Raw genomic sequence first — 12,521 nt, 5'->3', positions numbered from 1 at the left:
GCGTTGCACCAACCCTGAACAAGTAACGCTTGTTTTTTTATCTGGTTATTATTTACGAACTTCCACTAAGTGAACCTCAAGTCGAAATAACTTCCGTTTAACAAATATTAGCACCCATGTCAGACATTTCTTGAAATGCATTTGTTTATTTTACTTCATTTTCTTGCTTCATGCGCACCGATGACACTACATATCACGCTACACTTCATTAATTATATTTATATGCCCGCACTTCCAGTATCCTTTCGTATGTTGTTTCGGATATCCTGGTCACTGTTAATTTGCATATCCTAGTAAAATTCATCATGCAGTAAGGCATTGAAAGAAAGATGCTGTAAATAAGATCATGCTTTACGTACCTGCTATCCGCCCTAGTGAGATGTTGGTCGCATTCTTAAAATGTCGCCCGACAAAACCCATCACTTGGCCACCCATACTAAATCCCACCAGGGTGATGTTCTTAGGGTGAATTTTACATTCAGTTTGGATTACTACTTTCTGAAGAAACTGCGAGATTAGGACGCCAGCCATTGGTGTGTTCACTGCCGCGTCAGTCCATGATCCAGCCGCTCCCCTCTCCCAGTCTACCACCAAAACGGTGCAGTTAAGCTGTAATAAACAAATTTTTTTTATCACAAATAAGTATTTCCTGAAATTCTTCTGTCAGTTATTTTCTTAGCGAAACGTTCGTATTGCAGGATAAATACTTCACAGTTAATAGGTGCAAACTGCGTAGCTAATGACGTATGGTTTGAGAACTGCTAATTAACACATGATATTCACGTAACGGTGTTCTTCCTGTCGGTGAAACCGATTTGCCACTTTTCTTGCCTCGAAAATTACTGACCGTTTGATAACGTCCGAATCACTCAATGCTAACTCTAAAAAGTAGCAAGGAAGCAACGCCTCGTGTTCCGAGCGAAACATTCCTTGGGGGGCAAAGTTTTTTTTACCAAAAACACAGTTTTGCAGACTGAAAAATGAACAGAAATATAAAAAGAAACTGTCTTCCTCGCTGTAACGTCTACGTTTGCTCTGTATATCTACTCTCATCTTAGCCGAAATTTACTCGGAAGTTAAAAAGCCTGTGAATCCTGTTTTTTATATTGAGAAAGCTTGCTCTGCAGCATAAAATGGTGGGGGCGAGTGAGACTAAATGTACGGAAACCGTACGTTTTCACTGAGGTAGTTTATACGCGCATTATTGTGCGCCTCTAAACTAACTCAGCTTTTCGTATTTCGTTGTGAAATTTTTTTTCCGAATTCTACGGAAGCCATTCTTTCTATAGTGGTTTTCTCCCACTCAACACAATAAAATTATTGCTAGTGTAGTCATATAAAAAGAAGCTACAGGAACTCCCAGAAATTCTATATTGGTGCGATAATTGAAGAAGCTCGATTGAACGTAGATTGAATCCGGCGCGCGATTGACAAAACTGGAAGCTTAGACGCATCCCCCACCGCCACCTACTGGTTCGCTTGGAAAACTCCCTTTCATCAACTGACAACTACGCGACGCTGGACTGCCTCGGTGGTTTAGGTATAGCGTCACGGGTTTTCACTCTAGCGGCCTGCGTTCCAGCCTCACTGCTTCCAACTTTTGCGGAAGACCAGCCAGTTTTTATTGCGACCTTTCCGGTTCAATAAACCCTAAGTATTTTCCCGAAAATAAGAAAGCTTGACATCTTTGACGTCGGTTTAATCCACCAGCGCATTTATCTCGGGATTCTTCTAGTCGTACCACCTAAGAAGGAGGCGCACGTGAGGGGCATCTAGGTGGCCAGGCTTGCAACATACGCGGGCATGACACCCGTTATTTGTATGTTCATCTCCCTGTTCGGAAAGTGTGCTTATATACATGCTGTTGAGTACCGTTATCGGCATGAACGATAATCAGCAAAACCATCGTCATTCAAATACTGACCCTGGTATTATATGACAGACAACCATAACGGTCAATCATTGCCGCGAACGCTGCTGTCTGTCTTCTTCCATAATACTTGGTGCCGGGAGATCCGGCAAAAAGTAAGCACTGACCGACCAGCAGGGCAGCAACAATTCCAGTGGCCGCAGGCATGTCGGATTCACAATCGTTCGCAGACGTTTCACCCTAAGCCTACTGTCACTATGGATGAACCTTACGGCCTCTTGAAGACCGACCTCCGGTAGGACACCGACAGCAACACCGGCGTGTCTATTATCTTTTTGAAGGGTCGCGTAACTATCCTTATTTACGGACACCGGGCGTTGTCACATTCGGTCCAACGAGAATGCCTGCCGAGCGGAACCCATACCCCCATGCAGACACGAGACTCCTTGTCTATGCACCACGCTTGGCATCAATCCTATCGCTGCCAACTATCAATGTGGTGAGGTGGACACTGAGAGTACATAGCGGAACAATGCCTGTCCGATATCAAAATCATTTGACTGACATTTGACAAATATTATCGTCAAACACTTTTAATATTCTCTCAAACACTTTTCATATGTTGTCTTAAAAAGCTGAGAAATTAACGCGAACACGCGAAGTAATCGAAGTGCTACAAAATGAACGCAGCCATCATTACTCTTAGACTTAGATCTCGAGAACGGTCTATAATGTCCGTTTTCCGAGCGTATTTTTTAATCACATTCGCCAATTGTCCCTACTCGACACTGGGTGTTATGTTCAAAGAAAACTCGGCATTCTCCCAAGATGGCAAAACAGTGATGAAAATTTTTTTACCATGCACCGCCCGAAATAAATCATTAGAAACTAGTTCACCATACAACTACGGAGCGATAATATTATACAGCAGTATCTTACGTTCTCGAGAAGTTCCTTCACCAGAGGTTTCATCCAAGGTGTGCGCTTGCTTCCTGTGAGACCGTGTGTTACTACCGCCAGAGGTTTACTGGTATTGAGCGTCCCATTCATTTCCTTAAGCGTCCAATTGGCGACTGTGTAGGTCCGTGAAGGTATGTGTGTTTTTTTCTCTTCGTCCAAGAGTTCCTCCAAATCAGGACTAGATGCATTGTCAAAAAAGTAGAACGTCGCATTTACGAATTCAGGTGGCTCTGGACCACCTTCCTTGAGTCCCATTCTTTGAGTAGAGCTGAAGCAGCCAACGTCATCATAACAAACACCGTCTGCTCTTGCATCCCGAGTTAATTTCAGCCGCTAAAAAGAAATATTCGGCATTAGGAACAGTTCCATTTGGGTTTGCACAGGAACTAGCTGATGCTACCTGAAATGCAATTGCACCTTGTAAAAGACGTACGTTCATTAGGCTAGTCTGAGCATCATGTTTAAATACAAAATACGCATGAACGAATGCTGTCTATAACCCCTTAAATTACTGCTTTGACGAAGAGACGGCACAACTGGTTGCAGCACGACACACATTTTCAATATACCACAGTGCTGCCAAGACACCAAGGGAAACAATAAGTAGCACGCACAAATAAAACGCATGAGCAGTGCTGTTGAATCATTCATCTCATTCACTCATTTATTTAGCTTGCATTTTCTTAACAATAACTAAAGGAAATGCAGGAAGGAGAGCAAGACGTTGGTCGCAGCCAGGTTGACGGAGACCCAACTCCCATTTCAAAGCAGTGGGGCATATAGCGAACAATTCCGGAATTTCTTATTTGCAGGTTAAAAAGCAACACCAAGCGAGGAAAAGAAAATATGATGGATTTTTTTTATCACGCTCTTCACGACCAGAGAAAAAAAATTATGACACTAGACACTTGAAGTGCAACATAAAGAAAGATAAAGGAAAAAAAGACTGTCGTCGAGTACATAGTTAGAAATTTGTCGTATTTACCCTCGTAAAAAAAGTACGAGATCCTCCAGCCAAAGGTGTGTAATTAGTGAAGTGCACCAAAGTAAAAGAATCCACAACTGCAACACATTGGGATTACGTTACAAACGCATAATGGGAAATTCAAACGAAACAGGTAGTGCACAGTAATTCGAAAAAACGAGAAAAAAACTGCTTACAAAGGATCGTCACGATTATAAAGTTTCAGTTGAGTGAGATTAATGCTACGTAAATTATTCCTTTGGAGGCGAATTCATTAAGAATTCGTGGTGCACGGTTGTTAACCATATCAAGGCTGTGGGTTAATGCTACGTAAATTATTCCTTTGGAGGCGAATTCATTAAGAATTCGTGGTGCATGGTTGTTAACCATATCAAGGCCGTGGTTGGTGCTACGAAACGGATCAGCCAATTATCCCGAAAAGAATACCCAGTTTCAGGGACACTCAGTAAACTAGATATATATAAAAATATTGTGTTATTATGCTCGAGGCAGTTTTTGTACCTGATGAGTAAATTGGAATTGTGTAAAAAAGGAAACGGTAAAACCCTATATGAATAGAAAAGGTGGTCAACGGATGAATCGTAACTTAGGTTTGCTATGTGTCCGAGGGAATTCCTTTTGCGCTGAGTGGAACCTATTTATATTTTCTTTTAATGTAGTTCCCAAGACCAAATACAATAATTTGCTTGGGTACAAAAAAAGTGCTTCAAAAACTAACAACTTCAATTTCTCAGGTAAAACATAACAAATAGCGCCTGAGGTCTTAGCCAGAGAACTAAGTACTCGGTTTACATGCAAAGTCTATGACATATTCGGATAAAAGATAATCCCAAATTTTTTTTCTGACACGACTTCAATGTTGTTTAAGCCAATGCGAACGCAAAGCTGATAATATAAATGCTTCTGGGAAGGAGTAAACACAACTTCTTTGGTTTTGGGGGTGTTTATTTTGAGTGAATTAGCCGTACTTCATATGTTTAGATTGCGCAGTGTCGCGTTCGCCATTTGCCAAAGTTCATCCGGACCTTTAGATTGTATAAAGATGGTCGTATCGTCGGCATAGATAATAAATGTTGCCTCAGTAGTTATGTTTACGATAGTCCGAGTAATAGCCCGAGTAATAGCCCGAGTGTACTACCTTGAGGAACGCCAGCGGTTAGTTTTACAAATTAAGACACATTCATAGATCCGAACACACTTTTCCTTATTTTCAAGGTATGATCTGCATTACGCTAAGGCAGTACCGCGAAAACCAAAGTAGTTAGGTTTTAATGATATTGAATGGGGATTAAAAGAATCAAACGCTTTTGCGAAATCAACAAAAAATACCCATGGTTAGTTTATTATTTTCGAATGATTGAAGGATAATGCCTTTCTGTGTTAGTAGTGCTAGCTATGCAGCCCTTACGTTTCTAAAACCAAACTGCTGAGGTGGCGGTGTACTATACTTCTCACAGAAATTATTTATGTATACTACCGTTTTTAAATAGGCTTTCTTAGATTCCAAAACGCAATGGAAGGTAATCTATTAGAATTCACTTTATAATTGCGTTTGGTTACCCCCTCCCCCCTTGAATTTTCAGTTTTTTCTATTGTTTATGGATGCAAAACTCTTTCCAATCGATCTGAATTATCTACTTTAGGGGTCTCGCAATAAAAGAAAAAATTCTGTTTATTTTCACTGTCTTCTGTTGATTGGCCGATTCCCTGATTCGGTATCTGCCATACCTAAAGGCACAACAACCACAACAAGGGGGAAAAGCAGGCAGAACGAGCGACCTGCCGCACGCGAACAAAGGGGACTTCTCAAAAGGTAGTGTTGGACAGATTCGTCCTCGTTACACAAGCCGCACAGAGCTGTTAGCTCCAGACGAGACCTGTGCAAGTACCTATTTAACTTCGGTACCCGACAACGTAGGGCTGTAATAATAACTTTTAAGTTTAGCGAAGGGCACCAGTCATATTTCCATGAGAATTTTGTATTATGGAAATCTCTTAAATACAATAAAACTGACTCTTGTTGTTCTTGAAGTTTCAACAACGTTCGGTACGTAGCACAGGTTATTAAAGGTGTCGGTTCAACGACTTCTACAACAGGCCCAGATAGTGCGATCCTTGCTAGATAGTCTCCGGTCTCATTGAATGTATGCCACGCATTTCTAGGAGCCAAAACGAGGTGAATTTGAGTGAGATGAGTTCGCAGCAGTGACCGAAACGTCCGCAGAGGGGGAGTGTGTTTAGAAGCCACCACCGTGTTCTTCCTCTTCACTTCTCTTCTCCACGCCATCAGCGACAACCACCACACGCGAAATTCTCTTTTTCAACTTCTATGTGCCCACTTTTGTCCCATGAGCACCGTTTCTTATTATTTCTTTCATGACGTGCGCTTGCCGCACTAGCTTGAAAGCGCGGCAACGATTTAAAGGGACACTAATGGGTATAAACAAGTCAACGTGTGTCGATAGATAAAGGTGCCGGGAATACAAATTCCCTATTCTCGCCACTCGCGGTTGTTTAGAAAAGCAGAAAAGGCCAGAAACGTGAAAATGGGTGCCCACACCCTGCCTGCTTTCGAGTACTATGGTTTGTGACGTCACAATATTGGTGCACTGCGAGAGCGCGTTAGAGGTGCATCTATAAATGTTTTTCCTAAAATAAACAGTTCTGAAGTGGTTGACCTCGTGAAATAAATGTTAATGAAAACTTTCTGTGCGCTTGCGTAATTTAAAAAAAAACACAGACAACACATTGTATACAATGCGAGACAGGCGCTTCCTTCACGCTCGTGAGCCATTATGCTACGAGTTTCGTTGCAAAAAAGAATTGGAAGCGAATTTAGCCAGGTGAATAACATACCCCGATGAACGCCCGAGCTTCTGCAGGCAATACAGCCGAGTCCCGCTACAACCAAATTTACGGGACGTGCGAAAAACTTATTTGAAGCGAACTTCGTTGAGGCAAAATCTGCTCAAACGAACCACGGAATGTGGAAAAAATATCCCCCTATATTTCCACATCAGTGGCAGCATACTACAATGTTTACAAACGAGGGACGCGCACTAACGTAGTGCTTATTCGGATAACTTTTACCTGTACGAAAAGAACGCGTTACGGAGGGGGGATTGTGCGGAGGGGGCGAAGAAATGCAGGCGCACAACGTATTGCTGTACAACAAGGCGACTCCACCGAGCTGAGTACTTGTAGATAGCTGCTAGGCCGTAAGAAGCCCCCCTCTTGCTTGTGGCAGGAACGGCGCCGTTATCATCTGACAGGGCACGGCAGCAACTGACCTTGGTAGGCAAGCCGCGCGCGCTTGCATTCAACGCGAACGTGCGCTGCCGACTAAGATAGGATAACGCGGGTTCAAGACTAAAACGAAAACATTATTTTTGATTTTTACTTAGAAGAATTGTATGAGGAAAACTGCAAGGAGACCTGCTCACAACGCATATATGACGGCGGCGCGCCAGTAGCAGGGAACATTCGTGCGATTTCGACTGGATACGGATTGGCTGTAGCTCCGGCTTGGCGAACCGGGATTGCGCCCATGTAAAGACGGCCAGTCACACCGTCATCCATAGAGTTTCTTGCAGTATACACTAGAGAGTAATCTGGCGCTAGCGTCTATGCGGCTGACATCAAGGTGATCTGTGTCGTCATGGACCGCCATTATACATCGCGCTCGCCTTAGCTTCGTCATTTGCTGGATTGAAACGTTTTAGTGACCGGAAATTTAAACAAAGTGCCACAAAAGTGGGAATTATAGTGTGCAATTATGTAAGTGGAAAATAAAAACAGGCTGTTTTAAAACTAAGGAAAAAGGAAGTTAAGCGTATTTTTGCCAGAACAGTTGTGCCCGCTATTCCGCAGGCCAAGGTTGTAGTTACGAACAATGTTGATATCTGGGGGTAACTTATTAGAAACTGTGATTTTATTAATTTTATCATTATTTCAAATAATAAGTGGTTTAAAGAATTTCGAAAGTTTTTTGAGCCTGCCTATGAAAACGCCGCCTTCGTGGTGAACCGGTGCACCGACCGCCAGCTGGTTTAAGAAGAAAAAAGAAAACGTGGCGTTAAACAGTCGTGGACGATGACAAGATAGGGCGCATACAGGCGCCCGTATCTGCCGTATCTTGTCTTCGTCGAAGTACGTTTTGTTTCTTCTTTTCGTCAGCTACAAATTTAGCGGTGGCATATTACCCGCTCAGTGATACGTCCTTCGACTGCGGCATGAGCAACGTCAAGTGCGATCATGCATTGCCTGCTGTTTCACTGGCCACCACAGAAACGGGAGGATTTCGGCTTCCTTGTAGCTCGTAAACGCGTTATGCATAGTGAAGGAAACAAATCCCAAAACCCACTTAAGAATACAATCGTCATGGCAAGCCCAAGCCAAAAAAGGAAATCTTCCCATCAACCCCCACGACGACATGGCTTACGAGCCGCAGTTTCCTCTCTAGTATACTTACTAAGACACTCTATGCCGTCATCACCAGCAAACAGTGGCGTCCACGTATGAGTTCGTTTTAGGTGCGGAGTACCTTAGGACCCCACAATGTCCGTCCTCGTCCGTGGCATAGCATTTACAATCGCAAAAAATCACACAGGCACCGGCAGAATTCGAGCCTGCATCTGGTGACCAGACAGAGTTAGTGTCAGTCGTCTTACGCATTGGGCTACGACCCTGAGTTATTACCCGAGAGTCAAACAGCTTACTACCTCGCCTGTGACGGTTCGGAGTACCTTAGGACCTCCCAATGTCCGTCCGCGTCAATCTGAGCGCACACAACCATCAAGCGAAAATCAAGCGAAATTCGATTTCAGCCGTCAGTTGCAGTTTCATTTAGGGATTAATCATTGTGCAACTCATGGCTCAAATGTTAATGACAGTCGGGGGGCAAATCGGAAGTCACTCGAGACGCAACTTGGGTGTCATTTCGAGTCCCCGTACTCCGCACCCTCGACATCATCCACTGGGTGGAGATGTTGCCATTTTTCCGTTTTGGGAGGTGGTGTGGGCGCGCGGCGCACGTTTTCGTTCGGTGGGTGACAAATAATAAAAGTGAAAGTCAGCGTTCTCGGTCAAAGATACGTTCTTGGTTGCCGCATAGAGTTTCTTATTAAGTATACTAGAGAGGAAACTGCACCTGAGAATTCATGTCTTCTTGGGGGGTGATGGGAAGGCCCCCGATTTTGCCTTGGGCTTGGCATGACAATTGGATTCTTAAGCGATTTGGGGAATTTGCTATCTTCCCTATGCATTACCACATCTACGAGCTACAAGGAAGCCGAAATCCTTCCGGTTCTGCGGTAGCCGGGTTCGGTGAAAGGGCAGGCAGTGCGTGTTCGTACATGAGGTTGGTCATGCTGTCGTCGAAGGACGTATGGCTGAGCGGGTAATGAGCGGCCGCGAAAGTTGTAGCTAACCAAAAAAACGAAAGAAAACGTACTTCGAAGAAAAAAGATACGAGAGATACCGGCGCCTGTATCTGTCCGATCGTCTCTTCTTCCGCGACGGTTGAATGCCGCGTATTCTTTTTTTAGAGTTCTAGCTGGTCGTTTTCGGCGGTGTGCTCCGGTACCAGCCGCTCACTCTGCACAAACGAAGCCAATGCCGTTTCACGCCAAGCGCGCCACGCATGCGCAATGGCGCTCCCGCTCACTGCCGGAGCTGAACGGGCCCTCAAAAACGGTCAGCTAAAACTCGCTATTTTCTTCCAGTATCAACCGGTCCACCACGAAGACGACGTTTTCATAAGCACGCTCAAAAAGCTTTCCAAACTCTTCAAACAACTTATCTCAAGTAATGGTAAAGTTATAAAATAACAGTCTCTAATACGTTCCCCCCAAATATTAACATTATTAACTACCAGCATGGCCTGCAGAATAGTATGCTCCTTTCCAGAAAAATTACGCTTTACTTCCTTTTTCATTAGCTTTAAAAAAACAGCCTGTTTTATTTTCCTCTTGTATAACAGCCCACAATTCTTTGCGCTTTTTGTGGCATTGTGTTCGATTATACGGACACTAAAGCGGTGAATTCAAGACAATGATGAAACTAAGGCGAGCGCATAATGTAATGGCGGTGCATTCCGGCACAGACTGCCTTGATGTGAGCCGCACAGGCACTAGCGCCAGATTCCTCTCTAGTGTATATTGTAGGAAACTCTATTGGTTGCCGGCCATGGATTGATGAGGCAGAAGGTATACTGTTGCCAGAGCGCACCGGTGCCTCGCTCCTTTTTGGTGACGCGATGTCTACGTCACCAGAAAAGGAAGGGAAGCGGGAGAGAAAAATGCAAGTTTTCTTTGGGGATTTATCAGGATATAACGCATCGTTGCTCATCGAACCAAAACTGAGGGTGCTATGATACGTATGATCATTCAGTTAAAACAAAATTTCATTCAGCCTTCGTGTCCCTTTAATCGCTGTGCACTCTTCTGTTCAAAACACGTTCAGGTGACATCTACGTTTGGGTCTTGAGATGTAAGACGCGATAGCACTACTTCGCCTCTTAGGGAGCGTTTTGGAACACAGTTTCTGTATTTTCGATCTGTGCTTTACGATCACTGTAGGTCAGCGAAGAGGGAAACACTAGCAGTGATGGTTTTTAGTCGTCGTGGCCCGGGATAGACAAAGGCCGTCTGCGCTTGAGGTGTGAGGCTCAACCGTTGCGGCTGCGGGGTGCTGGTCGTTTTAGCGAGAAGGTGTCAATGTCAGTGTCTCAAAGTGTTTCTGGTCTGATGCGTATGCCGGATGGAACCTTTTGCTTTTGAGGAGAGAGAGAGAGAGAGAGAGAGAGAGAGAGGGAGAAGATCTCTCCTACCGAAGAAATAGTTGGAGTTTAGGAAAAAGAGGTAAAGTGGTGGTAGGGGGCTTAAAGGAGCCATGAAGAGAAAATGCAAGTTGGTTTTATTCGAAAGATTTCGTGTTTTATAGTGCCCCCAGCGCTTGTCCGGATACAAACGGTGCTTTATTCACTGAGACATTAAACAATTTAGGTTAAAATTTTGATTTTCCCGCTCAATCGTGCGTTTTCGTGGTCCCAAATGACATCACAGGAACCGACCGCTCTGCAGCCTAGAGTACCTTCATTCACGCATACGCCGTACAGGGTAGAGACACGTATACGCTGGCGCCGCCATTTTCGGTTGCTCGCTCGCCGCCGAAGCAAGTCGTTGTGTCAAAACCGCGCTAAAATTATCGCAGCAACGCGGTTTACTGAAGAAGTTTGAATCATATTGTCTGTTTCGCGTTGCTAGGTCTCGTGGGAAACGAAAAGAATAACGCGTTGAGCCCGTTTGCCCAATTGCGGCGGCACGGGACCGTTCAAAGGTTGTCTCCACCCTGTACAGCGGTGTTGGTTTGTTCCCGCGTTTCTTTACGTTCCGTAACCTAGATGGCACCACCATACCGTGGCAAGCGTTTGGTTTGTTTTTGCCCGCATTTAAACCTGGCTTGTTTTTGTTCTGGGAGAAAATATTCGTTCCCTGAAACAGTGCTCGCTCGACAAATGGGGTCACGTAAGACACCGTTGCTTGCGTCAATCGGCCAGTGTCGTCTGACACAACCCCAAGCCCCGTAGTGCTGTGCAGCTAAACCAAGCATGCTGTGCGCAGTACGAAGAGCAGAACGCATCAGTACTTCTATGTTTACATGTGCTTTCGTAACTTCCACTGTTTGTCCCATCATTCTTATTGCTTTGTAAAGAATGTGCCCTAAATTTAAGCGCAAATCGCTCGTTCGTCTAGTTCGTAAGCTCTACCTAATTTGCGTCTGCTTCTGCCAGCCTCCGCCAATCGCAGAGCTTAGCTCATGTGACATCATAGGTTCTATTGCGGGAAATGAGCTGGTGGGTCGCATGACCATTCCCGTTTTTCCTAATTATGTAGCTTATTTGAGCGAAGTTTACGTTAAAAGTGGTGTCAGTATGATTCTAACGAGACAATCTTTTGAATGAACCAAACTTGTGTTTTCTCTTCATGGCTCCTTTAAGCATGGCACCTGAAGTCTAGGGCGCCGTATGCAGCCGCTCCTTCCCTTGCCCTCTCATGAGTCCGCGCTGGTTTTGAGGTAACGCGCTGAGAAAAGCTGCCTCTCACGCCTCGATAGAAGTGCAATGTGCATTGAGTTGTTGTCCCTTTGTTTGAGGCAATGTTGCGTGGAAGAGGGTGGATGTTTCCCTGATTACCAGAATATTAAGTTCATGCGTGATGTACCCAACGAACACCGTAGCCTACATAGATTTGTAGATAGTTGTGTTGGTTTATCATCTACAGAGTTTGCGATTCTTCGGCATTGAGACTAATTAAAGCAAGGGGAAAAATCACGGTTCCTAGGCGTATTATCAGGACACGTTCTTGGCGTTTTTCTTGGAGGGGAGGGCGGTGGTAGTGGTCGCAAGGAGCACGGTATATGGGTTGGCGTGCCTCTTGGTCGGTGCGCCGCTCTCTTCCAGGCTGTTGTGTCCTGGTGTACCGGAAAAGTTATTTTCTGAATAGTGGGAGGGAGTGTTTTACCGAAGCGTTTAGGCATATTCTATATGCAGAAAACATCCCAAAGCCCTTTGAGAGTCTGTTCACATGTGTTATCTTTTATTCGGTACTTCCGCTTGTATCCAAGACGTCTCCAACTTCCGTTTTTTTGTTCCTGTGCGTAGAAGGGCCATGTCCATAGAAGGCCGGAGTAGTCAACTACGACAGT

General features: G+C 44.5%; 2 protein-coding genes across 3 annotated transcripts in view; both read right to left on the bottom strand.

Moving 5' to 3' along the window:
* The window catches only part of LOC144149144 (uncharacterized), a 580,336-nt gene that overhangs the window by 341,354 nt on the left and 226,461 nt on the right, over positions 1 to 12,521 (bottom strand). The gene's annotated exons all lie outside the window — the stretch shown is intronic.
* The window catches only part of LOC144149677 (pancreatic triacylglycerol lipase-like), a 42,425-nt gene that overhangs the window by 2,212 nt on the left and 27,692 nt on the right, over positions 1 to 12,521 (bottom strand). Inside the window, exons 4-5 of the mRNA XM_077681332.1 lie at positions 2,810 to 3,163; positions 360 to 609 (exon numbers count right to left, since the gene is read on the bottom strand). Of these exons, the coding sequence (XP_077537458.1) occupies positions 360 to 609; positions 2,810 to 3,163 (604 nt within the window). The remainder of the gene's footprint in view (positions 1 to 359; positions 610 to 2,809; positions 3,164 to 12,521) is intronic.

This window comes from Haemaphysalis longicornis, unplaced genomic scaffold (assembly GCF_048455015.1).
Source record: "Haemaphysalis longicornis isolate Haplotype H1 unplaced genomic scaffold, Haemaphysalis longicornis Haplotype H1 scaffold_8, whole genome shotgun sequence".
NCBI lineage: Eukaryota > Metazoa > Arthropoda > Arachnida > Ixodida > Ixodidae > Haemaphysalis > Haemaphysalis longicornis.
This window is presented reverse-complemented; position numbering and strand designations above follow the sequence as displayed.